We start from the raw sequence: 25,400 nt of genomic DNA on the forward strand, positions 1-25,400 counted from the left end.
TTATGAAAAAATTTTAAACATGCACAAAAGTAGAATGAATAGAATAATCCAACTTCAATAGTTACCAACATTCTTCCATTCTTGTTTCATCTATATCACACCCCCTGCCCCACAGTGTTTCTTCCTGGAGTATTTTAAAGCAAATCTTAAGCATAATTTCTCCTTTTCTATAAACACTTCACCAATTATCTCTAACAGATAAGAACTTTCTTTTGAAAACCATGCCCACAGTATCATTTTCATTCCCATAAAATGAGCAGTGATTATTTTATATTATCTGTTATTTGTTTTTTGCATCATGGTCACAAACAAGGTTCACACTTGGGTTTTGTTGGTGTATCTCATGAGAATCTTTTATTCATGACAGTTCTCCCTTTCTCTATTATAATCTCTCTTTTTATCTCTCTCTTTTTCCTCTCTCTCAATCTCTTTTTGTTCTTTCTTATTTTAGTAGTTAAATAAACTGGGTCATTTTCCTATGAATTTTCCCATATTCTGGATTTGGTTGATTGTGTCATTACAGGTTTTATATGTTCTTCTATTCCTGGTATCCTTGCAATTTGGCTGGTAGATTTAGATGCTTAATTAGATTCAGGTTCAGATTTTTGGTAACAGTACTATATAGGTGGTGCTGTGTACTGCATCACATTAGGAGATCTTCCTATAATGACTATTTTTGACTCTTTCAGTGTTGTTAAGATTGATTTAGAGGACTCAGGTGCTGTCAGCCTGATTGAGCTATTATAAAGTTCTCCATCAACATCTTACCTAATGGGTTTAGCGTTGATGATCCTTTGTTTCGTTAGAGGTACAAATGGTGATTATTTTTGTGTTATTTCTTCTGCATTGATTAGCTAGAATTCATCTATTAAGAGTAACCTTCCCTCATCAACTATTTGGTTTATCTATAATGCAGTTTGTACAAATATAAAAAAAAAAAAAAAAAAAAGGAGGGTGGAGAATAAATGGTTGCTTCTTTCCCTTTGTTATTTCCAAAATAGTTAGTTTGGTGCCCTAGTGACTTCCAAAGTTAATCAATTTTCTTTCTTTCTTTCTTTTTTTTTTTTTTTAGTAGCATTTGAACTCAGGTTTTAAAAAAAAGAATCCATTGCAGACACTTTTGGTGAATCAGAACTCCTTCAAGCTGCTTCTGGGTCCTTTAGACACAACCTCAATAGCCTTTGATAACTCCCTTGTTATATGATATGATAGAATTCCAGGTTCATATTATACATTTCCTGCCCCAGACCTTGAATTACCCGTTTCTCCAAGGATCCTCTGTTACTTAAAAGTTAAGAAAAATAATCATGAGGTCACACTCATATTTTCAATTTAAATTTAAGATTATAGAGTTTCTTAATATAAAAACCTCTTTGGCTTTATACTTTAAAAAAATTTTCTTACGGTAACATATATACAACACAAAATTTACCATTTTAACCACATTCATGTGTACAATTCAGTGGTATTAGTTATGTTTATAATATTGTGCTTCCATCACCACAATCCATTACCAAAACGTCTTCATCACCCCAAACAGAAACTCTGTACCAGTTAAGCAATAACTTTCCATGCCTCACCCTCCATCCTCCCAGCCCCTGGTAACCTGTAATTTACTTCCTGTCTCTATGAATTTGCATTTTCTGCATATTTCATATAAGTAGAATCATACAATAGTTATCCTTTTGTGTCTGATTTATTTCACTCAACATGGTGTCTTCAAGGTTTATCGTTTTTAAAATACTAAAATGCTTGGTTCCTAACAATATTGATATAAATATATCAAAAAAGGAATAAGAATAAAAGTTAAAGTAAAAAGAACACCCAAAACATCCCATACTCCCGGTACCCTCCCTGTTATTCATTTACTTTTTGTCCTCATTTTTCTGTTCATCTGTCCGTATACTGGATAAAGGGAGTGGGAGCCACAAAGTTTTCACAATCACAGTCATACAGTGTAAGCTATGTAGTTTTAAATAATTGTTTTCTTTTTGTGGTTGTGGCAAAAAAATTTGATATACAGGAGGATTCATTTGTTTCCATTTATTTTCAATTTTTAAGGATTGATTGTTTTGCCTCTTTGTTCTTTTTGGTTTTTGATTTGTAAAGCATTTACAAGATTCAGAAGTCATCATAAGGTACACTCAGAAATCTTTCATCCCCATCTAATCAACCCTGTTCCTTTACTCCCCCTATGCATCATTTCGTATTTTAGCCAATATATATTTTGGATAAATTCCTAGAAGAGAGATTGCTGGGTCAAGGGTACATGCATATGTAATTTTGCTAGATATTTTATATCACCATGTTTTTAGCTTTTGGTAACTCTAATCATACTAGCATAATGATAATTTAGCTTCTTCCTTTCTTAGATTTTTAACTCATAACTTTTATCTAATTACACTGGCCTTCACTTCCAGTACAGAATTTACTATTAATGGCACCAGAGGAAGTCCTTTCTTTAATTTAATTTAATATGAATACTTTGAGTTTTTCACCAATAAACATCATTTTAGTGTTATTTTTAATTGTATTAATGAAGCATATTGCTATTTTTCTAAGAATTTTGAAAAAAGGAATGAATGTTGAGTTTTTAAAATGACATTTTAGTATCTATTGAAGAGATTATATGCCTTTTCTCCTTGTCCTGTTGAAATACTGAATTGTAATAATGTTTTATTATTTTTGTAATAAACTCCATTTGCATGTGGAATGTCTTCATTTTTGTCTATATAAGGCTATAAATTTTCCCCTGAATGCTGAATTATTTATGTCACATAGTTTCTGACATGTAGTATTTTCATTGTCATAGTTTCTAAAGAAATTCTGCAATTTTGGTTTAAATTTCCTCTTTGACCCAAAAATTACTTAATGCTGAGTTTAAAAATCTCCGTATGGAAAAGTGTTTTTGTTTTGTTTTTTAGGTATTAATTTCTGCTTTTATTGTCTTGTCATCAGAGCATGTTATCTGTGTTACTTCTACTGTTTGGTATTTATTGTGCTTTTTTCCATATCAATTTATCACCATATGATAGACCGCATGGAATATATTGTTCAGGTCTCCTATATCCTTAATTTTTTGATCTGTCATGGACTGAAACTAAAAGGAGTAATTAAAGCCTTTTATTTTTAACTGTGATTCTATTTCTCCTTGTATCTCGTGTAGTTTCTGCTTTAAAAGAGGTACTACTTTATTTTAGGTTATTTGTTTTCCTTAATCCATTGCTTTGTTTGAAATGCTGTGGGGTTTTTTTGGTTGTTGTTTGCCTGTTTGTTTTTAATTTTTTGATAAACAAAGTTAAAAAATTGAAAAAAAAAAAAAAAAAAAAAAAAAGAATGCTACAGAAGGATATGTGTTACCAAAACAAGAAAGTAAACCAACACATAGGATCCAAAAAACTTGATTCCATCATAGGAGCGAAGTAAAAGAAACTTCCAGAGTAACTAGGTGAAAGGCCTACTTATAAAACAGTCTACACTGAAACAGAAAGGCTCAAGGAGGAAAGCTCTGGACACTGGGTTTTATAAATTTCAGCATGAAAAACTATTTATAAGCACATGAAAGTTCTAATGGGAAATAAAGGACAGGTACATAAGGAATAACGAAAGGGTTTTTTTTAAAAAGGAGAAAAAAGAAAAAGAAAAAACATTATTGACTCCAGGAAAAACAAAAGTTGTGCAAAGAAAGGAATATAATCACAATACACTTATTGGCTTTGCAATAAACAATAAAAACAATTATATAATCATAATTTTATAAACAATAATTATTGAATTAACTAAAAGTATGATTTAATTATAGGAGTGTTCAGAAAAGGGTCAGAAGCAAGTAAAGCACTTAATATACATACACAGACTACACAAAACATATTAGACATTCATATTGGTTCACAAAACAAAACACAGCACTTGATTGTAATTAAGAGTACTGCAATCCAGACACAAATTTATTAAAAACATTTGTCAGGCAAAAACAGTTTAAAAAAAAGATAGCAGAAGTTACATTCTTAATATTAAGTGCTTTACTATGTGTTCTTTTTTCTTTGATTTTTATTTGTTGAAGTTCTTGTGATGGTTAGGAGGCTTCTATTTCTGTTCTGATGGTTACCTTTATACAGATAGCTCATCTAATAACCCTTTTCCCTAGACAATCTAGTTCTATAACATGAGCAATAAAATTAGTTTTAACCTCTTCCTCTCCCCGCTTCTTTTACTGTTACCTTATTCTAGTATATTTCTTAATCTTTAACTTTGTATATTTATATATGTTTAATCTTCTATGATTTTCAACTTTTAATTTTGAAATAATTTCAAAGTTACAGAATTGCAAGATTAATATAAAGTACTACTATATATTCTTCACCCAGATTCATCACTTTTTACTGTTTTGCCATTTGCTTTCTCTCTCTCTCTCTTTCTCTCTCTCTCTCTCTGTATATATATATAGAACCCTAAGCTATCTAAATACTTTAGCATCTATTTGAAAAGAGCAATGACATCGTCGTACATAACTGGTGTACAATTATCAAATTGAATTAAATTAACACTTGTACATACCATGTCTACTATATAGTCCATATTCAAATTTTGCCAATTGCCCCAACAAATGTTCTTCTCAGTGTTTTTTTCCCAATCTAGGATTCAATCCAGGATCATACATTGCTTTTAGCTTTCATATCTTTTTTTTCCCTTTAATCTGGAAGAGTTTTTCAGCCTTTCTTTGTCATTCATGACATTGACACTTTTGAAGAGAACAGGCCATTTATTCTGTAGAATATCTGTCTGTTTAGGTTTCTCTGATATTTTCTTATGATCAAATTTAGGTTATATCTTTTGGGCAACAATATTACATAAGTGATACTGTGTTCTTCTCAGTGCCTCATGTCAGGAGGCACATTATGTCAATTTTCCCCATTATTGGTGATACCAACTTTCACCACTTGTTTAAGGTATTTCTGCTAGCTGTCTCTTCTATAAAGTTACTGTCCTTCCCTTTGTAGTTAATAAAACAATAATATTCTATAGGGAAGTCGTTTTAGACTATGTAAGTACCCTGTTTCACACCAAACTTTCACTCATAGTCTTAACTTCCATTGATGACTCTTGTCTGAATCAGTATTGCCATTGTAGTTGCAAGCTAGTGATTTTTAATTTCTGTAATTCCGTATACATTTGTCAGTTGGAATTCCCCTTTTTTTGCACTTATTTAGTTAATTATTAGCAGTATCATGGGGTCCTCATTATTCCTGTTAATGTTCATGTTGTTATATATGCTTAATATGTTTATTCCGTGGGAGCCCCTTAAATTGGCTTTTGGGTCCTTTTAACGTGTTCTCATAATTTTTTAGTACTTCCTGACTTTCTGGCACAATACTGTGTTCCAGGTTCATCCTGTGCCAGCCTCAGAATCAACCTTTTCTCCAAAAGCCTTCATTCTATGTAATGACAACATTTAGAAAACAATATTGTACTCTCTATTAATTTCTCTTGTGTCCTTTCTATCTTTCCTTATTTCTGTTTAATTTCCCACTTTTCTTTTTTTCCTTACTGTGCTTTTTTCAATATGTAGTATTAGTGTTCCATGTGCATCTTTGTAATTTAGTTTTCATTCCTGAAGTGGTTGTGTGTGTGTGTGTGTGTGTGTGTGTGTGTGTGTAATTTCCCAAATATATTAGCCCGTTGTTTGGCCATCTGTTACTTCCTATTGTCTGTCAGTATTCTCTCACTGAGTTTTAGTATCCCCACTTCATATCTGCATTTGCTTAAGTAAACATTTTTAAAATCCATATTGAACATTTCTTCTCCTTAATGATGACATTTTTCTATATGGGTTTTTAAAAATTTGCTGAGAAGTTTTCTCTTTTTATTTTAGTATCTTTGTGTGTATTTTGTGGGTTTATCATTTTTGATTCTTATATTCGAATGAGTTGAATTTTCCTGAACCAGCAATAACAGGAGAATCCTGAGGATAAGAGAAAGGCCATGGTTGCTTACTCATTTTTTTTAGCTTAAGGGTTTCCTCTTCCAAAGAAAAAATTATAAAAAAAAAATCTTTAATATATAACATCTTGGTATCAGGATTATAATACCTTCTTTCTTATTTCTTTTGTCATCACCCCTCATAGATGGGATGGGCCTACCAAAAATTTGGTTTGGATGTTGAGATTGGTGATGCCAATCATGCACCAAGAGGATATGGAAAGTTTTATTGCTCATATAGTGAGGCTTTCTGGGAAAAGCAGGGCAGGCCCCCAAGCAGGTCCAAAAAATGGCTTGAGAGAACAAGGAAAGGACACTGGCTTTGCTTGTATCAAGGTTAGGGGGTGGGACTGGGGTGAGGTACACTGCATGTAGGCCAGGGCTTGTGTTGTTTGAACATACTGCTGGAGCCAAAGGAGGGGATGCCTAGACTTTCTTACCCGCTTGTACAGATGTGGGCAGAAGGGGAAGAAGGAACTGGTGAATTTGAAAGCTCTCGACAATCAAACATCAAAAGTGGTGTCAGGCTCTTAATTACAGTTTCCATTTGGTGAATCTTTTCCATCTCATTATTTTTTGCCTTTTAAAGTCACTGTGTTTTAGGTGTGTCTGTGTATGCATCATAAAATTGGGTGTTTCCGTTGCTATCCAATTTGAAATATTTTTCTTCTAATAGATGAGTTAAGCCCATTCACTTTTATTGGTATGCTAGATATAGGTGGTCTTAATTAATTCTGTCGTTATTTTATGTTATAATAAGCTTGTGATTACATTTGATTTATTGCTTTTCTTTATTATTTAGTGCATCATCTTTCCGTTTTCTCTAATTTCTGTTGATATTTAGGATATTTATCTTTATGTTTCAGAAGTTCTCTTTGTATATAAACCCTTTATAGTATCTGTGTTATCTATTGCTGTGTGACAAATTGCCCTCAATCTTCGTGGCTTAAAAAATGAATATTTCTTTTCTCGCAGTTTCTGTGGGTCAAGTATCTGGGAGCAGCTCAACTGAATGCCTCCTGCTCAAGGTCTCTCCTGTGGCTCCAGTCAAGCTCTTGACCAGAACTGCTCAGTCATCTCAGGATTCATTGAGGCTGGAAAATCTGCCTCCAAGCTTATTCATGTAGCTATTGGCAGGCCTCAGAAGACTCCCTTCCAAGCTCATTGATGCCATTCCTGGCAGGCCTTGATTCCTCACCATGTAGGCTTCTTTGTAGGCCTCCTGCATTTCCTCACAACATACAGCTGTTGATGCAAGGGAGAGCCAGAGCATGCCCAGAATGGAAGCCACAATTTTTTAGAACTTAATCTCAGAAGTGAGAGTCCATCGCTTTGGCTGTATTCTGTTTTTTATAAGTGAATACTTAAGTCAATCCCACACTCAAGGGGAAGAGATTACATAAATGCATGAGCATCAGGAAATGGGTATTATTGGCTCTCCTCTTAGAGGATTCCTATTATAATGCCCTTAATCCTCCATTTTTTTCTGTTTGTGTTGTACAGTCTTGTTTGTTTCTAAACTTTTTATTCTAATAACATATATACAACCTAAAATTTCCCCCTTTAACCACATTCAAGTATATCATTCAGTGTCGTTAATTATTTCCACAATGTTCTGCTACCATCACCACCATCCATTACCAAAACTATAGTTAACCCAAATACTTAATCCTTTATTTATTTATTTATTTATTTATTTTGCTATCTGGACTATCAAGTTTGACTCCCAGCAATTACTTATGCAACAGTCAAGGATCTTATTCTACTTTCTGCTTTCTTTTTTCCACATTTGATTTTAATTGCATTCTTTCTATCATCAGAAAGTTAATGTTTATGTACTGTTTTTTCCTCACGACTTCAACTTTGTTTTAATGTTTAGTTTTACAATTAAATACATGAAATTCTTATTGTCAGTCCTTTGACTGAAGTTCCCCAGTCATATTTTGACTGGATGAAGCCAATTCTGTAGTAGCTTCCACAAGAAGGGCACATATCTACCATATTCTCTAAGTTTTTCAATGTTCAAAACTCTTTTTCTTTAGCCTTGATAACAAGGAGAGTTTGGCTGCATACAAAATCCTTGGCTCATATTTTTTAAAGTTTTTGGAAAATGCTGTTCCATTGTCTTACTTCTTATGATGCTTTCTCAAAGTTTGGTGACATCTAATTCTCTTTCCCTTGTATGTTATTTTACATTTTTGCCTGGAGGCTCTGAGGAGTTTTAAAAAATCTTTAAAGTCTAATGGTTCTGCTAGGATGTTTTAGTTTCCTTGTTGCTAAAGTAATACCATGCAACGGGCTGGCTTAAACAATGGGAACTTATTGGCTCACAGTTTTGAGGCTGGGAGAAATCCAAATCAAGGCATCATCAAGGCAATGCTTTCTTCCCAAAGATGAGTATTCTGGGGCTGACTGCCAGCGATCCTTGGTCCTGGGCTCCTCTGTCACGTGGCAATGCACATGGCAGCCTCTCTTGACCTCTCCCTTCTCTTCTAGGTTCCTTGACTTTCAGATTCTGGCTGCTCCCTCTGTGGCTTTCTCTGTGTCTGAATTTCATTCTGCTAGTAAAGGACTCTAGTGATAGGATTAAGACCCATCCTAATTGAGTTGGGCCACACCTTAACTGAAGTTCCTCATCAAAAGATCCTACTTACAATGGGTTCACACCCACAGGAATGGATTAAGTTTAAGAACATGTTTTTTCCTGGGGGCACATAGCTCCAAACCATAAAATAGGATATGCCTTAGAGTTGATCATTCTGGGTCAACTTCCTGGGTATCGACTGGGACCCTTTAATTTTTTCAGTTGTTTTTGGAAAATATCCTTGGATTATAGTTTTAAATATTGGTTCTGTGAAGTTACTTTCTTTTATTCTTCATGGGCTCCAATTATACCATACTGGATCTTCTTTGACTGACTTTTATTTCAACCACTTCTTCTTTGACCCTTTTCTCATTTTTAAACAATCCATATTCTTTTTTTGCTTTTCTTTAATGTCTCTTATTACATTTTCATTCAAATATTTTTCTTTTGTACATGTCTTTTCTCTAGGTTTTGCTTTGTTAATACCTTACTGTCTGGTCAGCTTTTTAATGATTTTAGGGTTTTTTATTTGTCATTTAATCAAGCATTGTTAGTTTTTTGTTTTTTTTTTTTCTCCTGCATAAGGGGTATTTTGAATAAACTAGCCTGATATTAAGGGAAATATAAATCTCTACTTAGTCATACATGGGTCCCTGAAGTTGCAGATGTCCTGCCAGAATTATGTGCAAGGATATGCAAAAGGGAGATGGCATAGTGCTTTGAATTAGAGATATTAGGAATGGCTTATTGTATGAATATAAACTCCAGAACTTTTGCAGAAACTTCCTTTTCCTCATCTCATGGTTCCTTTTTTGATTTTCCTTCAGATGTGAAGGTCTCAAGCCTTGTGTTTATTCTGTTTAAATAAGCAGGTAAATAGCAAGCAATGAAATATATTTATTGGGCAGTGTTTATTTGTTTGTATCACTGGGAAGATGAAAAGTGGCAAAAAGTAAGAACTTTGTCTTCCCTGAGCATAATCTAGAATCCCTGCGTCTGCCTAAATTGGATTCTAGAATTTAGGATATGACTAAATCTAGACTAGTCATGTGGCATGGACTCCTTTGGTTAAGGTATTTGTTCCAAGCATTTAATGTATTTTCAAAGATCGGTATTTTCTAAATCTTCTTACATGTGAAAAAGCTTAAAAATCATTAATTTGTGAACTGTGTTTCAGGAATTAACTGTATTTCTTCTGAAACTTTTCTTTTTAACTTTTAGGTGAGCCAAGAAAATAACTAAAAAATGGCAAGTAGCAGACTTGAGGAGTCCATGGGGGCTGTTCATATGGGGTTAGTCAGAATGCTTAAAGGATTTCAAAGCAAGGTTTTGCCACCTCTGACCCCAAAGCTGGTTACCGAAGAGGAAGTAAACCAAATGGTAATGTATCAGAGAATTGCACGTGTAATATTTAATGCAGTCAACTCTGGAGAATGACAGTTTTGATTAGACATTCTCAGAATGTCAAAGAGAGAATTACTGACTGATTAATATCAATTTAGTCAACATGGTAGCTTGCTGAAGAGCATAGGCACTTCCTAAAGCCCGAGAAGGTTTTGAACTTACATACATACTTCAGAGCAGAGGCTTGAATTGCTTAAGTTAATCAGTTGAAGTAAGATCACACAAGCAAACTATTGAGGTTTTCTAAATATTATGTTGAACCGTATGAAACTGTCATTTATATGGTTAAAAAGGTAAATATCAGAAATTTTAATGGTTTAACCTAATAATTTATTACTTTGTTGGTTGGCAAGAGTTATTTTTGTTTGTATATTAGTAGAATTTGAAACTTTAAAATAACAACTTAAGGCGTCTAGGAAAATACATACTTTTCTTCTCGTTTAAAATAAAATATCCTTATATTTGGAATAAATTACAATTATTTGGTGAAAATCATATTATGAGCCACATGATGTAGAAAGTATTAATAAAATTTTGCAGTGCTGGGGATAATATTTATTTTAAAAGCTAGTGTCAAGTTGCATTCTGGTTAGAAAAATAAAATAAATCATAATTCTCTTTTGTGGTGGTTGTGACATATTTAAAATAACTCCTGAGAGTTTTTGGTTTGTTTGCTTTTAAGACTTTATTATTTTTATTTAAATCACAACTCAGATGATATCCCTTAAAATTTTATTGTCCTAATCTGAGTTCCAATCAAAAGGAATTTACAAACTGAGTTGAAAGCTATAGTAGAAATATGCCTTCATTTAAATGAATTTCCCTACAATTTAATTTCTAAATTTGTAGGGAAATAAGCATTCTTAAAGAGCTATGAGTTTAACCCACAGCAAAATAAATCAGCTAAATTATATACCCCTGAATGTTTTTAAAAGTCTTGGCACATACTTAAGCATTATGTTGCTTCCAATGATCATAATCTCCATGCATATAAAGTAGGCTCTGGAACAAAGGGAACATTCTAAAATAACAACTAATAAGTAATAGTTTTGTTTATGGCTAACTAACCTCTTGTTGGGCTAGTTTTAATTAAACAAGTTACATTTTTCCCTTATAACATTGGATAGTGTTAAAGCATATTGTGTTCTTATTTGTGTCTGTGACTATAACTGGCTGGTGATTGACTTAGAGCTCTTTTAAAACAAGGTCTACATGAGCTGTTGTGATTTCTGAAACGTCCAAACTCATTCTGGAGCAGTGTAATCCCACTCCCAGATCCTTTACATTTTATCACATTTATCTTTAACCTGATATAACATGGTAAACACTCAACAGCTTTTTAACTTCAGTTGGAAAACAGAAATATTTCAAACTTCTTAGTTTGGAAGCCTGTGAGTGATTTTAGGACTGTAGAGTTTTAAGCTCAAATGACTCTCCTGAGGATAAATGTTAACTTTTTATGACATTTTCCTGTGCAATTTCTTGACTCTCCCACCCCTGAGTTTCCTTTGTTCTATATTCCTTCAAAATCATAAGGGAATGGCAACTATATGTCATTTCAAATTGCTGTGCCTAAAGCTCAAAAGTGCATGAATACTTATATTGTATAATTTAGTTATATTACATGTTTTATAAGGGAACTTAGTGGCATTCCAGGATTATCCTGAAAGTTAAAAACACAAATTATTCATTACTGAATAATATTTCACTGTATGTTTATCTTTGGATCTCTTTTAAATTCTAGCTCTCACCCTCCGAGTACCTGAAGGAAATGTCCCTCACCACAGAGCAGAGACTGGCTAATACACATGTGATGTGCAGACCACAGATCATCGAACTTTTAGATATGGGAGAAACAACACATCAAAAGGTAGCTGCTTTCTGTCCTACTTGCATATTAAATAGGCCCTGCAACAATGTGAACATTCTAGAACAAAAGTGACTAGTAATAGTTATTATTTATGGCTAATTTCTTATTGCATTAGTTTTATATACTCCTTTTTTTCCTCTTTTGATCTTGATATCTGTGATTTGGTATAGAGATAATTACAGTTAATATAAACCTTATGACTTCTGACTAATCATACACTTTCATAGCTACTTCTGGACATTATATGATACTACTATTTACAGAATAGGAGTAAATCCAAGAATTATATTAGCCAAGCCCAATTAGGTTATCTTCTTACCTAATTTGCAGTCCCTCCCTACCTGAGCTGTCATTACTAGAAGGGAAGAAAGTAGGATTATTAAAGTAGGCATTTGTTGTCTAGTCTGGCTTGTTTCTGGTAACAGATGTATAGGTTTTTTAGCCTCTAAGGAATGGTTATTTTAACATGTTTCTATACTCTGATGTAACCTATATGTTCTAGAATGTAGATGCATATGATTACAAAATAAGGTCTTGTTTCCTCTTTTTAATTTCTTGATTTTTTTTGATACCACTTTTGGTTCTCTTTAAGAACACCAATTATGAATATGTTGAACCTTCTTTTGTCTGCCCTTCTACACCTTGTATTTCCTCTCTAGTCTATTTTTTTTTAATTTTTTAGTTCAATTTTATTGAAATGTGTTCATAAACATACAGTCATCCACAGTGTACAATCAATTGTTCGCAGTACCGCTATATATATATATGTATATGTGCATTCTTCACCACAATCAATTTTTGAACATTTTCATTAATACAAAAAAAGAATAAGAATAAAAATTAAAGTAAAAAGGAAAATCCAAAACATCCTATACCCTCCATCCTCCCTATTATTAATTTACTTTTCATCCTCATTTTTCTACTCGTGTCCATACACTGGATAAAGGGAGTGGGAGCCACAAGATTTTCACAGTCATACAGTTACATGGTGTAAGCGATGTAGTTATACAATCATCTTCAAGAATCTAGGCTACTGGGTTGCAGTTCAACAGTTTCAGGTATTTCCTTCCAGCTATTCTAATACACTAAAAACTAAAAAGGGTTATCTATATAATGCATAAGAATAACCTCCAGAATGACCTCTCGACTCTATTTGAGATCTCTCCACCACTGAAACTTTATTTTGTTTCATTTCTCTTTTCCCTTTTGGTCTAGGAAGGCTTTCTCAATCCCATTACGCTATGGTGGCCAAGCACATCCCAATGAGTCATGTCCCACAATGCCAGGGATATTTACACCCCTGGGAGTCATGTTCCATGTAGGGGAGAGGGCAGTGAGTTTACCTGCAGAATTGGCTTAGAGAGAGAGGCTACATCTGAGCAACAAAAGAGGTTCACTGGGGGTGACTCTTAGGCAAAATTATAAGTAAGCTTAGCCTCTTCTTTGCAGTAACAAGCTTCATAAGGGCAAGCCCCAAGATCGAGGGCTCACCCTTCTAAATTGGTAGTCCCTAATTCTTCTGAGAATATCAGTAATTCCCTATGTGGGGAAGTTTGATATTTCCACATTTCCCCCCAGTCCCTCAAGTGGGCTTTGCAAATACATTATTATTCTATGCCCAAATTACTCTGGGATGTTTCAGGGCTTCACACTATCCTGTAAAAACCAACTAGATTTCATTCCCTATTCAACATTCCATGTAATTATAGTGTTTGAATAAACTGATCTTACAAGTTAAATTTTATAAGGTGCTACAAAAAATATAGATTTTTGCACCAAATAAACATCTCTTACTTTGGTCTCACACAGAAGTTGAAGTTTTAAAACACCATCAATATCATCCTTCACCCTTTAGTCTGATTTACCTTAGTCCTAACCACATCCATTTTGTTCTTATTTCTAATTAAAGTCTGATCTCTTCTTCAGACTCTTTAACATTTGCTGTATGGAGTAATGCTGACATAGCTCTGGCTCTGAGTCTCAGGTATCACACAGATACCCAAAATTACAGGGACCAACCTGGTTATGCACAGAGAGCTTAGAATCTCAGAAATTAGAAACAGCCATTATAACTCAGAAATAGATGTAACTGCTCTAAGAGCTTACAATCTAGGAAGTCTTACTGTGATAACCTATGCTCTCAGTTTCAGTTTTCAGTTTGCACATTATAGTTAGCTCATATTAGTGATGCATTATAATGTTTGTCTTTTCATTTCTGGTTTATTTCACTTAACATACTGTCCTCAATGTCCATTCATCTAGTTGCATACCTCACAACTTCATTCCTTCTTGTAGCCACTCAATATCCCATTATTGTACGTGTACACCACAGTTTGCCATTCCATTCATCAGTCGATGTATCCTTAGGCCACCTCCATCCACTGTGAATCATGAATACTGCCACCATAAACCCCACTGTGCAAATTTCCATCCATGTTGCTCCTTTCAGTTCTTCCAAATATATACCCAATTACAGGGTTGCAGGACCATATAGAAACCCCATGTTTAGCTTTCTGTGGAACCACCACACTCCCCTCCAGATGGGCTGCATCATTCTACTTCCCCACTGATAGGGATTAGGTGCATTCCTCTCTCCACATGTTCTCCAGCACTTGTATCCCTGTTTATTTTTTATGCAGTTTTATTCACAAACCATAAATTCCCTCCTAAGTAAACAATCAGTGGTTTCCTGTATAATCACTTAACTATGTATTCACCACCACTATCTATATGAGAACATTTCCATTTCTTCCACAAAGAAAGAGGAAGAGGCAAAAAAGAAAAAAAAAAAGAGAAAAAAATGACTAAAAAGCAAAAGAAAAAATAAAATCATAATAAAATGCAATAAAAAGGTCAGACAACAACACCAACACCAAGAATTTCATACCCCTCCCCTATATCCCTGTCTAATAGACATTTAGCTTTGGTATATTGCCTTTGTTACAATGAATGGGAGCACTGTTAACTATAGAGTCTAGTTTTCATTGATTGTGTTTTTTCCCCAATACCATCCTATTTTCAATACCTTGCAAAGTTGACATTAATTTGTTCTCCCTCATGTAGAAACATTCTTATATTTGTACATTTAATCACAATCACTGACCACTCTAGGTTTAACTAAGTTATATAGTCCCAATCTTTATCTTCTATCTTTCCTTCTGGTGTCCTGTATGCCCCTAACCTTCCTCTTTCAACCATACTCACATCCATCTTTGTTTAGTGTACTTTCAGTATTGTGCAACTATTACCCAGTATTGTGCTATCCATTTCTGGATCTACACATTCAATCCTGTTGTACGTTCTGTACTCCTTCAGCATCATATGCCTGATCGTTACCCTCTTTCTATCTCCTGGTATTTTCATTTCTACACTCCTCCAAACCTCTCTCTCCTGCCTTTTCCTATCAGCAGGTAGCACTCCTTTTAGTATTTCTTGTAGAAGAGGTCTCCTGTTCACTAACTCTCTCAGTGTCTGTTTATCTGTAAGCATTTTAAACTCTCCCTCATTTTTGAAGGATAATTTTGCTGAATTTATGATTCTTGGTTGGCAGTTTTTCTCTTTCAGTATCTTGAATATATCAAACCACTGCCTTCTCATCTCCATGATTTCTACTGAGAAATCTGCACTTAGTCCTATTGAGCTTCCCTTGTAAGTGATGGATTGCTTTTCTCTTGCTGCTTTCACAATTCTCTCTTTGTCTTTGACATTTGGCAGTATGATTATTAAATGTCTTGGAGCAGGTCTATTTGGATCAGTTGTACTTGGGGTACACTGCACTTCTTGGACCTGTAATTTCATGTCTTTCATAAGAATTGGGAAACTTTCATTGATTATTTCCTCTATTATTCTTTCTGCCCCCTTTCCCTTCTCTTCTCCTTCTGGGACCCCTGTAACACGTATATTCATGTGATTCATGTTGTCATTCAGTTCCCTGTGACCCTGCACATACTTTTCCATTCTTTTCCTTGTCTATAGGATTTCAGATCTTTGGTCCTCTAGTTTACTAATCCTTTCTTCTGCCTCTCCAAGTCTGCTTGGTTATGTCTCCATTGTATTTTTCATCTCTTCTGTTGTGACTTTCATTCCCATAAGTTCTGCCATTTGTTTCTTCAAGCTTATGAATTCGTCCTTATGGTCACCCAATGTTTTCTTTATATCATTTATCTCTTTTGTCACATCATCCTTCAGCTTGTTGCTTTGATTTTGAAGATTTGTTTGAACATCTTTAATTAGTTGTTTCAACTCTTGAATCTCACTTGATGTGTTAGTTTGTTCCTTTTACTGGGACATATCTTCATGTTTCCTGGTGTGGCTTATGATTTTTTTGCTGTCTAGCCATCTGATTTTCTTGATTAGTTTATTCTGGAGTTTGTTTTCTCTTTTTTGCCTTCGGTTTTCTTGTTGGTTTTCTTTGATCTCTATAGTTCTTTGTTTCTCTTGCTGGCCAGTTGTCAGATTTGCCCTGCCCCCCAATTTCCCCTGCAAACTAGGCATCTACCACAGCCTGCCACAGGGATGGGAGGTTGTCACTGGGCACCCCAGGAAGTACACTATTTGTGGTAATATAGATCTGCTGGCTTCCCGTGATGCTCAGTTTTCCACCAGCCAGCAAGACCTTGGTTTGTTTTAGGGCCCTGCTTTAATGTTTGGGTTGTCCTTATTTGTCAGCCAAAACCTGGCTGGGTTTCTGTGCAGGGCATGTGGACCAGCTCCTGTGTTCATAATAGAGTCTGGAGCATCATTTAAAAAGTGTTTCTATTATGTTGCACTTTCTGGACTGTACAGCAGACAGTGCTGTTCAGAAACATAATCATCCTCAGAGGCTGCTTTGCCTCTGAGCACAGGTTGCATCTACATAAGTGAGCTGAAACTGTGGGATTCCTATGTCCTGCCTTTGCTGGCCAAAATCTGGCTCAATGTGGGGCTATGTCTGTGGCAGAGTACTCCCTCAGCTGACCCAATACTTCAGCCCTCCCAAAGGCAAGGAAATGGCTACCAGCTGCTGTTTCCCTTAAGGTTGGGGGAAGGGTTTTCAGACGCAGGGCTGGAAACGCAATCTCTGTCCACATTTTCTCAGTCTCTTTGTCTCTCACTGACCTGAGCCTTGAAATGTCCTCCCCTGTCACTGGGTCTTCGAACAGTGGGGGTATGTCTCACTGCTATGAGAGATTTTAAAATCTGTGTCTTTGGTGGGAGGGGTCCAATCTGCTGATTCTGTGCTTTTCCTACAGGGAGACCAAGTGAGGGGGAAGGAAGAGGTCCGGCTCATCTGGGATGGAAGATTCCTACTTGATATTTCTTCTCTTTTTTCAATTTGGCATCTTCAGGGTTCTTCTCCAGTTTATATCCTCCTCCAGAGTTTCAAACAATTTAATTGTCCTTTCTTTTATAGACTCTCTGGAGAGGAGTTTTCAGTAGTTGTTTACGTCCCAAAGTTGATGACGTCACCTCCTCTAATCTATTTTTAACTTTCTGTTCATTTCCATTTCATTGTACTCACTTTCATCAGATTATCCTTCATGTTTCTTATCCTGAGTTTTGTGTTATGTGTTTCTCTTAAACTTCTTTCTCCAGCTTGGCCAGTTCTGCAGATGTGGGTTGTCTCACAGTATTTGACACAGTTCATGTCTCTCTCTCTTTTTTTTTTTTTTTTTTTTTTTTTTTTGGTAACTGTATTAGTTAGGGTTCTCTAGGGAAACAGAATCAATGAGAGGTATCTATGACTATAAAATTTATAAAAGTGACTCACACAAGTGTGGGTAGGTACGATTCCAAATTCTGTAGGGCAGTCAGCAAACTGTCAACTCCAAGGAAAATGTCTGATGAACTCCTCAGGAAACAAACCAGAAACTTCGACGAACCCCTCAAGAAATGAACTGGGATCTTCAACAAACATGTTCGATGAACTCCTCAGGAAATGAACCAGCAACTTCAACGAACTCCTCAGGAAACACTTCACTGGGCAGCCAAAGAAGTGAAGGTCCTCTATCTGTCTTGCTTATAAGTCTTCAACTGATTAATTGGATTAAATCCAGCCAATTGCATTCTCTCATTGTGGAAGACACGCCCTTCGGTGAGTTATCAGTCACAGCTGCAGCCAACTGACTGATAATTTAATAAACCAGCCTGTTGGTTTATTAACCAGCCACAAACGTCCTCGCAACAATTGTTCGGCTAGTGCTTGCTTGACCAGACAGCTGGGCACCATCACCTGGCCAAGTTGACACATGAACCCAACCTTCACAGTCCACCCCTTGTCAACTTGGCAGTTATACATGCCACCTAAAACCATACTTTGTCTCTAAGTAGATAACAATAACAGACATGTATTTTGCTGAACAGTACTCCACTGTGCAGCGTACAACTGGAAATGCACTAAATCTCTCCAGAATAGGGTGCAAGTCCTTGGGTGACATTAGCTCTTAAAATTGATTAATTGATTTCCTGTAGCTAAATACAGCAAAATGAACAGTACAGCTTATGCCATATGATAAGGGGTAAGACAGAGAAGAAAGCAAAGATATTTGCTTTACAGACAAATACAAACATACTCATAACAAAACAAGGAGGAAATATTCATGCCATCATAGTCCTCATTTCTGTAACTGGTTACATGGCCATAGTTCATATTTATCACTACCTTCTTCCAGTACCCATTCCCTGTTCCCTTTACCCTCAGCAAGCACTTCAGCTGGCCATGGTTCTTTGCATGGTGGGGTGACCCAAACCTTCATTCCTGAAGTTTCTTGGCCATTGGTAGTCCTGCCTGGATTGGGTTGTTGTAGTTTTCCATTGACTTTAATCACACAGCATGGTAGTACTAAGAGATGCCCTAGGGATCTCCTTTATTCCAGGAAAACTCTTCTTTACTTCCATTGTGTAGTTGCAGTGCTATTTCCCCTTGATAGTCAGGATCAGTCACTCCAGCCAGTACAGTAATCCCCTTCCTTGCCTGTTGATTCAGAGGCATAAGAAGACCAAAGTAGCCAGGTGGCAGTCTTAACTTCCAGTTCAATGGGATTATTATTGTGTTTCCTGGTGGAAGCACTCCTCCTTTTGGAACAAAGACTTGTAGACCAGCAGAGCTTAAGCTTGCAGGGACAGGAAGCAAAAATTTACTGAGTGGATCACTAGGAGTGATAGTAAGTGGTGCCGCTCCTGTTTCCACCCCTTAATTCCTGGACCCATGAATCCTGGCAATGGGAGATACGGCACCATAGAGTGGAAGCTGATTCAGAGCATACACAGCCTCCTGGAGAACACTTCCTCAGTCCTGCAAGGTATTGCCATCTAGTTGGCACCGTAATTGAGTCTTCAACAGGCCATTCCACCGTTCTATCAACCCATCTGCCTCTGGATGATGGGGAACATGGTGAGACCACAGAATTCCATGAGCATGTCCCATTCCCTCACTTCATTTGCTGTGAAGTGGGTTTCTTAGTCCAAAACAATGGTGTGTGGAATACCACAATGGTGGATAAGGCATTCTGTAAATCCACGGATGGTAGTTTTGGCAGAAGCATTTTGTGCAGGGAAGGCAAACCCATATCCGGAGTTTATGTATCTATTCCAGTAAGAACAAATCGCTGCCCCTTCCATGATGGAAGTGGTCCAATGTAATCAACCTGCCATCAGGTAGCAGGCTGATCACCTTGGGGAATGGCGCCATATTGGGGACTGAGTGTGGGTTTCTTCTGCTGGCAGATTGGACACTCAGCAGTGTCTGTGGCCAGGTCAGCCTTAGTGAGTGGAAGTCCATGTTGCTGAGCCCATGCATAACCTCCATCCCTACCACCATGACCACTTTGTTCATGAGCCCATTGGGCAATGACAGGAGTTGCTGGGGAAAGAGGCTGATTGGTATTCACCAAACAGGTCATTTTATCCACTTGGTTATTAAAATCTTCTGCTGAAGTCACCCTCTGGTGAGCATTCACATGGGACACAAATATCTTCATGTTTTTTGCCCACTCAGAAAGGTCTATCCACATACCCCTTCCCCAGACTTCTTTGTCACCAATCTTCCAATCATGTTCCTTCCAAGTCCCTTACCATCCAGCCAAACCATTAGCCACAGCCCATGAATCAGTATACAAATGCACCTCTGGCCAGTTCTCCTTCCAAGAAAAGTGAACAACCAGATGCACTGCTTGAAGTTCTGCCCACTGGGAGGATTTCCCTTCACCACTGTCCTTCAGGGACATCCCAGAAAGGGGCTGCAGTGCTGCAGCTGTCCACTTTCAGGTGGTGCCTGCATATCGTGCAGAACTATCTGTAAACCAGGCCCGAGTTTTCTCTTCGTCAGTCAACTGATTGTAAGGAACTCCCCAAGATGCCATAGCTGTGGGCTGGGAAAGAGAAGGTAAGGTGGAAGGAGTGAGGGCCGTGGGCATTTGGGCCACTTCCTCATGTAACTTACTTGTACCTTCAGGACCTGCTTGAGCTCTGTCTTGTATATACCATTTCCATTTTATGATGGAGTGTTGCTGTGCACGCCCAACTTTATGGCTTGGTCAGACAACACCCAGCTCATGATAGGTAACTCAGGTCTTGTGGTAACTTGGTGGCCCATGGTTAAGCGTTCTGTCTCTGCTAAGGCCCAGTAGCAGGCCAACAGTTGTTTCTCAAATGGAGAGTAGTTATCTGCAGAGAATGGTAAAGCTTTACTCCAAAATCCTAAGGGTCTGCGATGTGATTCTCCTATAGGATCCTGCGCAAAGGCTCCAAACAGCATCTCTATTTGCCACTGACACTTCCAGCACCATTGGGTCAGCTGGATTATATGGTCCAAGCGGCAGAGCAGGTTGCACAGCAGCCTGGACCTGTTGCAGAGCCTCATCTTGTTCCGGTCCCCACTCAAAACTAGAAGCTTTTCTAGTCACTCGGTAAATGGGCCGGAGTAGCACACCTAAATGAGGAATATGTTGTCTCCAAAATCCGAAGAAGCCAAATAAGCATTGTGCTTCTTTTTTGGTCGTAGGAGGGGCCAGATGCAACAGCTTATCCTTCACCTTAGAAGGAATATCTCGACAGGCCCCACACCACTGGACACCTAGAAATTTTACTGAGGTGGAAGTCCCCTGTATTTTTGTTGGATTTATCTCCCATCCTCTGCCACACAAATACCTTACCAACAAATCTAGAGTAGTTGCTACTTCTTGCTCACTAGGTCCAATCAACATGATATCATGAATATAACGGACCAGTGTGATGTCTTGTGGGAGAGAGAAACAATCAAGATCCCTGTGGACAATATTATGACAGAGGGCTGGAGAGTTGATATAACCCTGAGGTAGCACAGTGAATGTAAACTGCTGGCCTTGCCAGCTGAATGCAAACTATTTCTGGTGGTCCTTACTGACAGCAATTGAGAAAAAAGCATTTGCCAGATCAATAGCTGCATACCAGGTACCAGGGGATGTGTTGATTTGCTCAAGCAATGACACCACATCTGGTACAGCAGCTGCAATTGGAGTCACCACCTGGTAAAGCTTATGATAATCCACTGTCATTCTCCAAGACCCATCTGTTTTCTGCACAGGCCAAATAGGAGAGTTGAATGGGGATGTGGTGGGAATCACCACCCCCGCATCCTTCAAGTCCTTAGGAGTGGCATTAATCTCTGCCATCCCTCCAGGTATCTGGTATTGCTTCTGGTTTAGTATTTTGCTAGGCAGGGGCAGTTCTAGTGGCTTGCACTTGGCCTTTCCCACCATAATAGCCTTCACTCCATGAGTCAGGGAACCAATGTGAGGATTCTGGAGTTGCTGAGTATGTCTATTCCAATTACGCATTCCGGTACTGGGGAAATAACCACAGAATGGGTCCAGGGACCCACTGGACCCACTGTGAGACAGACCTGAGCTAAAACTCCATCAATCACCTGACCTCCATAAGCCCCATCTCTGACTGGTGGATCAGAGTGACATTTTGGGTCTCCAGGAATTAATGTCACTTCTGAACCAGTGTCTAATAATCTCCGAAATATCTGATCATTTCCTTTTCCCCAATGCACAGTTACTCTTGTAAAAGGTGTGTCCTCTGGACATTCCAGGGGTGTGTGAACAGGTCTTCCATGATAAATCCACTCTAACATTCCAATCTCTCTAAGCCTTTGAATCCCCTCCTCCACATTGTACCAGGGCAGTTCTGGCATTTCAGCCTCCGGTAATGCCAGCCAACTTTTGATCCATGTTTCAGCCAGCCACCCAAACAAATTGTTAACACCCTTTCTAACCCCTCGAGCTACAACATTGAATGCAGAATCTCTGTCTAGTGGGCCCATATCAGTAAATTCAGCCTGATCCAACCTTATATTCCTTCCACCATTATCCCACACCCTTAATATCCATTCCCACACACATTCCCCTGGTTTCTGTCTGTATAAGTTGGAAAAATCTTACGGTTCCTTTGGAGTATAGCATACTTCCTCATGGGTCACACTTTGTACCTCACCCTTTGGGGTCTGTTGGGACTTTAGCCTAGTTATAGGTCTTGAAGCAAAGTCTGGTGGTGGGGGTGGGTCATGAAAAGAGTTAGAATTATCCCTCAAGCCATTTACTTCAGGACATTCTGTTGCATTTTCATCTCTTAAAATAAGATTAATCTCTCCAGACAGGGGAGTGAGGGCTGCTTCTTCAGGGGAGGTGATTACAGGATTAGCAGGCACTGAAGGGTTAATCTATTTAGGTGGGGGTTGTATGGCAGGCTCCTTAGGGCAGACTGGAGGTGGGGAAGCTGTTTTCTCAGGACAGCCCTCTACAGGTAAATCTAATAATGAGTCAGCAGAATCCATGGTTCCAATGTCCTCACTGCCATTATTATCAATCCATATGTCCCCATCCCAAGTTTCAGGACCCCATTCTTTTGCAATCAATGCCTTTATTTTAACAGCAGATACCCTGAGAGGTTGAGATTTCAGTTTACGTTGTAAATCTGCTGCTCGCACAATGAGAGTCTGCATCTGGTTTTCAGAAACCTCAAGTCTGCAGGCACAGGAAATAAGATTTTCTTTCAGGGCACACATAAAAACCTTTACTTCTGTCATATGGTGTTTGTTTTCAATTTGGAGCCTTTAACTTGTCCCTTTCCCTTACAACTTTATCCAATGTATCTAAGAGCAGCCAGTCAACATCATTATATCTCTTAATTCTGCAAAACTCTGTGAAGGTGTTGAAAACACTGTCACCCAGAGCCTTGCTTCATACAAGAGTATGATTAGGAGAATCAAATGGTGCTGTTTTGTGTATCTCCTTTGCCAACTCATGCCATGGACTGTCAGTGCCCTCTTGATTATTGGAAATAGAGTCATTAGTGCCTTTGAATCTAATCAGATTCAAATTGTAAAAGCCCATTTTAAGATTCTGTTTCTCAAGAACCACTCCTGGTACCAAGTTATATTAGTGAGGGTTCTCTAGGGAAACAGAATCAATGAGAGGTATCTATGACTATAAAATTTATAAAAGTGACTCAAGCAACTGTGGGTATGCACGAGTCCAAATTCTGTAGGGCAGTCAGCAAACTGTCAACTCCAAGGAAGATGTCTGATGAACTCCTCAGGAAACAAACCGGCAACTTTGACGAACTCCTCAGGAAACGCTTCGCTGGGCAGCCAAAGAAGTGAAGGTCTTCTATCTGTCTCACTTATAAGTCTTCAACTGATTAACTGGATTAAATCCAGCCAATTGCATTCTCTCATTGTGGAAGACATGACCTTTGGTGAGTCATCAATCACAGCTGCAGCCAATTGACTGATAATTTAATAAACCAGCCTGTTGGTTTATTAACCAGCCACAAACATCCTTGCAGCAATTGTTCGGCCAGTGCTTGCTTGACCAGACAGCTGGGCACCATCACCTGGCCAAGTTGACACATGAACCCAACCATCACAGTAACTTTTTCTTCACTTTGCTCTGAGATATCACACTACTTTGCTTTCCCTCCTACCTCAATGGTTGCTTTTTCTTATTTTATTTGTTGCATCTTTCTCCTCTTCCTGATCACTACATGTTGTAGCTCTTTGGTGCTTGGTCCTTGGACCTCTTCTTTTCTGGTCTTTAGGTGACCGCTTCTAGGACCAAGGTTTTAAATTCCGTTTATGTGATGATTACTTTCACATCTATATCTTCTGTCACAATCTATCCCCTGAAATCTGAATTGTATATTCAGCTCAGTATTTGATCAGTAGCTCAAACTTAACATAGCTAAGACCTAATTGTTGATTTACATTTCCTCTTTTCCTATCCTAGTATTTCACCCCTAAGTACAATATTTGTTGTATTGTTTTTGTTGTTGCTTTCTTTCTGATAATACTTTTTATCAGATTATAGAAATTGCCTGTTATTCCTTGTTTGCGAAGTTTTTAAATCATTAATAGATATTTAATTTTACTAAATGTTTTATGCATCTATTGAAATGATTGTAATAATTTTCTTCTTTATTCTCTATTTATCTATATATAAGTTTATTCTTTATTTATTGTATTTGTTTTTAATAGTTTTTATTGAGTTATAAGAAACGTATAGAAAGGTACAGAAATTTTAGCGAAGTGAATATGCTCATATAACTACTATTCAGGTCAAGAAATATAACAAAACCAATATCCTAGAAGTGTTGTTATGTCCATATCTTAGTCACTATCTATCCCTCTTCCAAAAAGATCTTGTATCATAGATTAGTTTTCTCCTGCTGTTGAACTTTATGTAAGTAGAAGAATACAATATGTACTCTTTAAAGCCTGGCTTATTTTACCCAATATTACATTTTTGAGATTTCTTCATATTGTTGCTTTAGCAGTAGTTCATTCATTTTCATTGCTGTGTAGTATTCCATTGTATGACTATACCACAACTTATTTATCCATTTTACTACTGATGAACATTCAGTTGTTTCTACCTTTTGACTTCTTTTTGTATTAAAGAAGTTGATGGCAATAACCTCACTAATTATAACTGTTAATGTTTATAAGGGTTAGCTCCTTTCTGAGTGTTTCCTGTGTTCTTAGTTTTAATATCCATAGGTCTATGTAGTATTTTCTTGTCTTCTCCAATATTTTTTTTTATTGTGTGACTATATGATGAATTTCTTCTTTCAACTGCAGTTTTCAGGAGTTGACCTGGATCAGACATTATTCCAGCCCTTTCCATCAGAGATTATATTTCAGAACTATACTCCTTGTGAAGTCTATGAAGTTCCACTGGTTTTGAGGAACAATGACAACGTGAGTGTGTTCACCAGAGTGGCTGAACCTTTCCAAGATATGTAAGAAGAGGTTAAATAAAATGGGATCCTATAGAACCTTAGATAAGCTCTTTAATTTGACAGATGTAGGAAAATAGTCTGAAAAGCATGCCCTTTGACTGTAAGCTCAGTGAAGACAAGGCTATGCTTGTTTGTTTGTCACTATATGCTCAGTCCCGGAGTAGTGCCCAAGAAACAGTAAACCTCCAACACATGCACTAACTGTTGAGTAAAGGATTGACTAAATGGAATGAAGGCCTCACATATGACCAGTTGGTTTAGTTTTTCATTTAAGACAGGGCAATTGCTATTAATGTTTACATG

At 37.2% G+C, this 25,400-nt stretch overlaps 1 protein-coding gene across 10 annotated transcripts in view; it reads left to right on the forward strand.

The window, feature by feature from the left end:
- The window catches only part of HYDIN (HYDIN axonemal central pair apparatus protein), a 534,664-nt gene that overhangs the window by 84,642 nt on the left and 424,622 nt on the right, over window positions 1–25,400 (forward strand). For 8 of the 10 annotated variants that reach the window (XM_037815906.1, XM_037815910.1, XM_037815909.1 and 5 more), the window contains exons 1-4: window positions 7,127–7,295; window positions 9,785–9,943; window positions 11,712–11,837; window positions 24,937–25,056. In XM_037815906.1, the coding sequence (XP_037671834.1) occupies window positions 9,809–9,943; window positions 11,712–11,837; window positions 24,937–25,056 (381 nt within the window). In that variant the 5' untranslated portion in view covers window positions 7,127–7,295; window positions 9,785–9,808. Of the gene's footprint in view, window positions 1–7,126; window positions 7,296–9,784; window positions 9,944–11,711; window positions 11,838–24,936; window positions 25,057–25,400 lie in introns of those variants that run through there. The other 2 variants (XM_037815908.1, XM_037815907.1) reach the window with 1 other exon arrangement.

This window comes from Choloepus didactylus, chromosome 22 (genome assembly GCF_015220235.1).
Source record: "Choloepus didactylus isolate mChoDid1 chromosome 22, mChoDid1.pri, whole genome shotgun sequence".
In the NCBI taxonomy this organism is placed as follows: domain Eukaryota; kingdom Metazoa; phylum Chordata; class Mammalia; order Pilosa; family Megalonychidae; genus Choloepus; species Choloepus didactylus.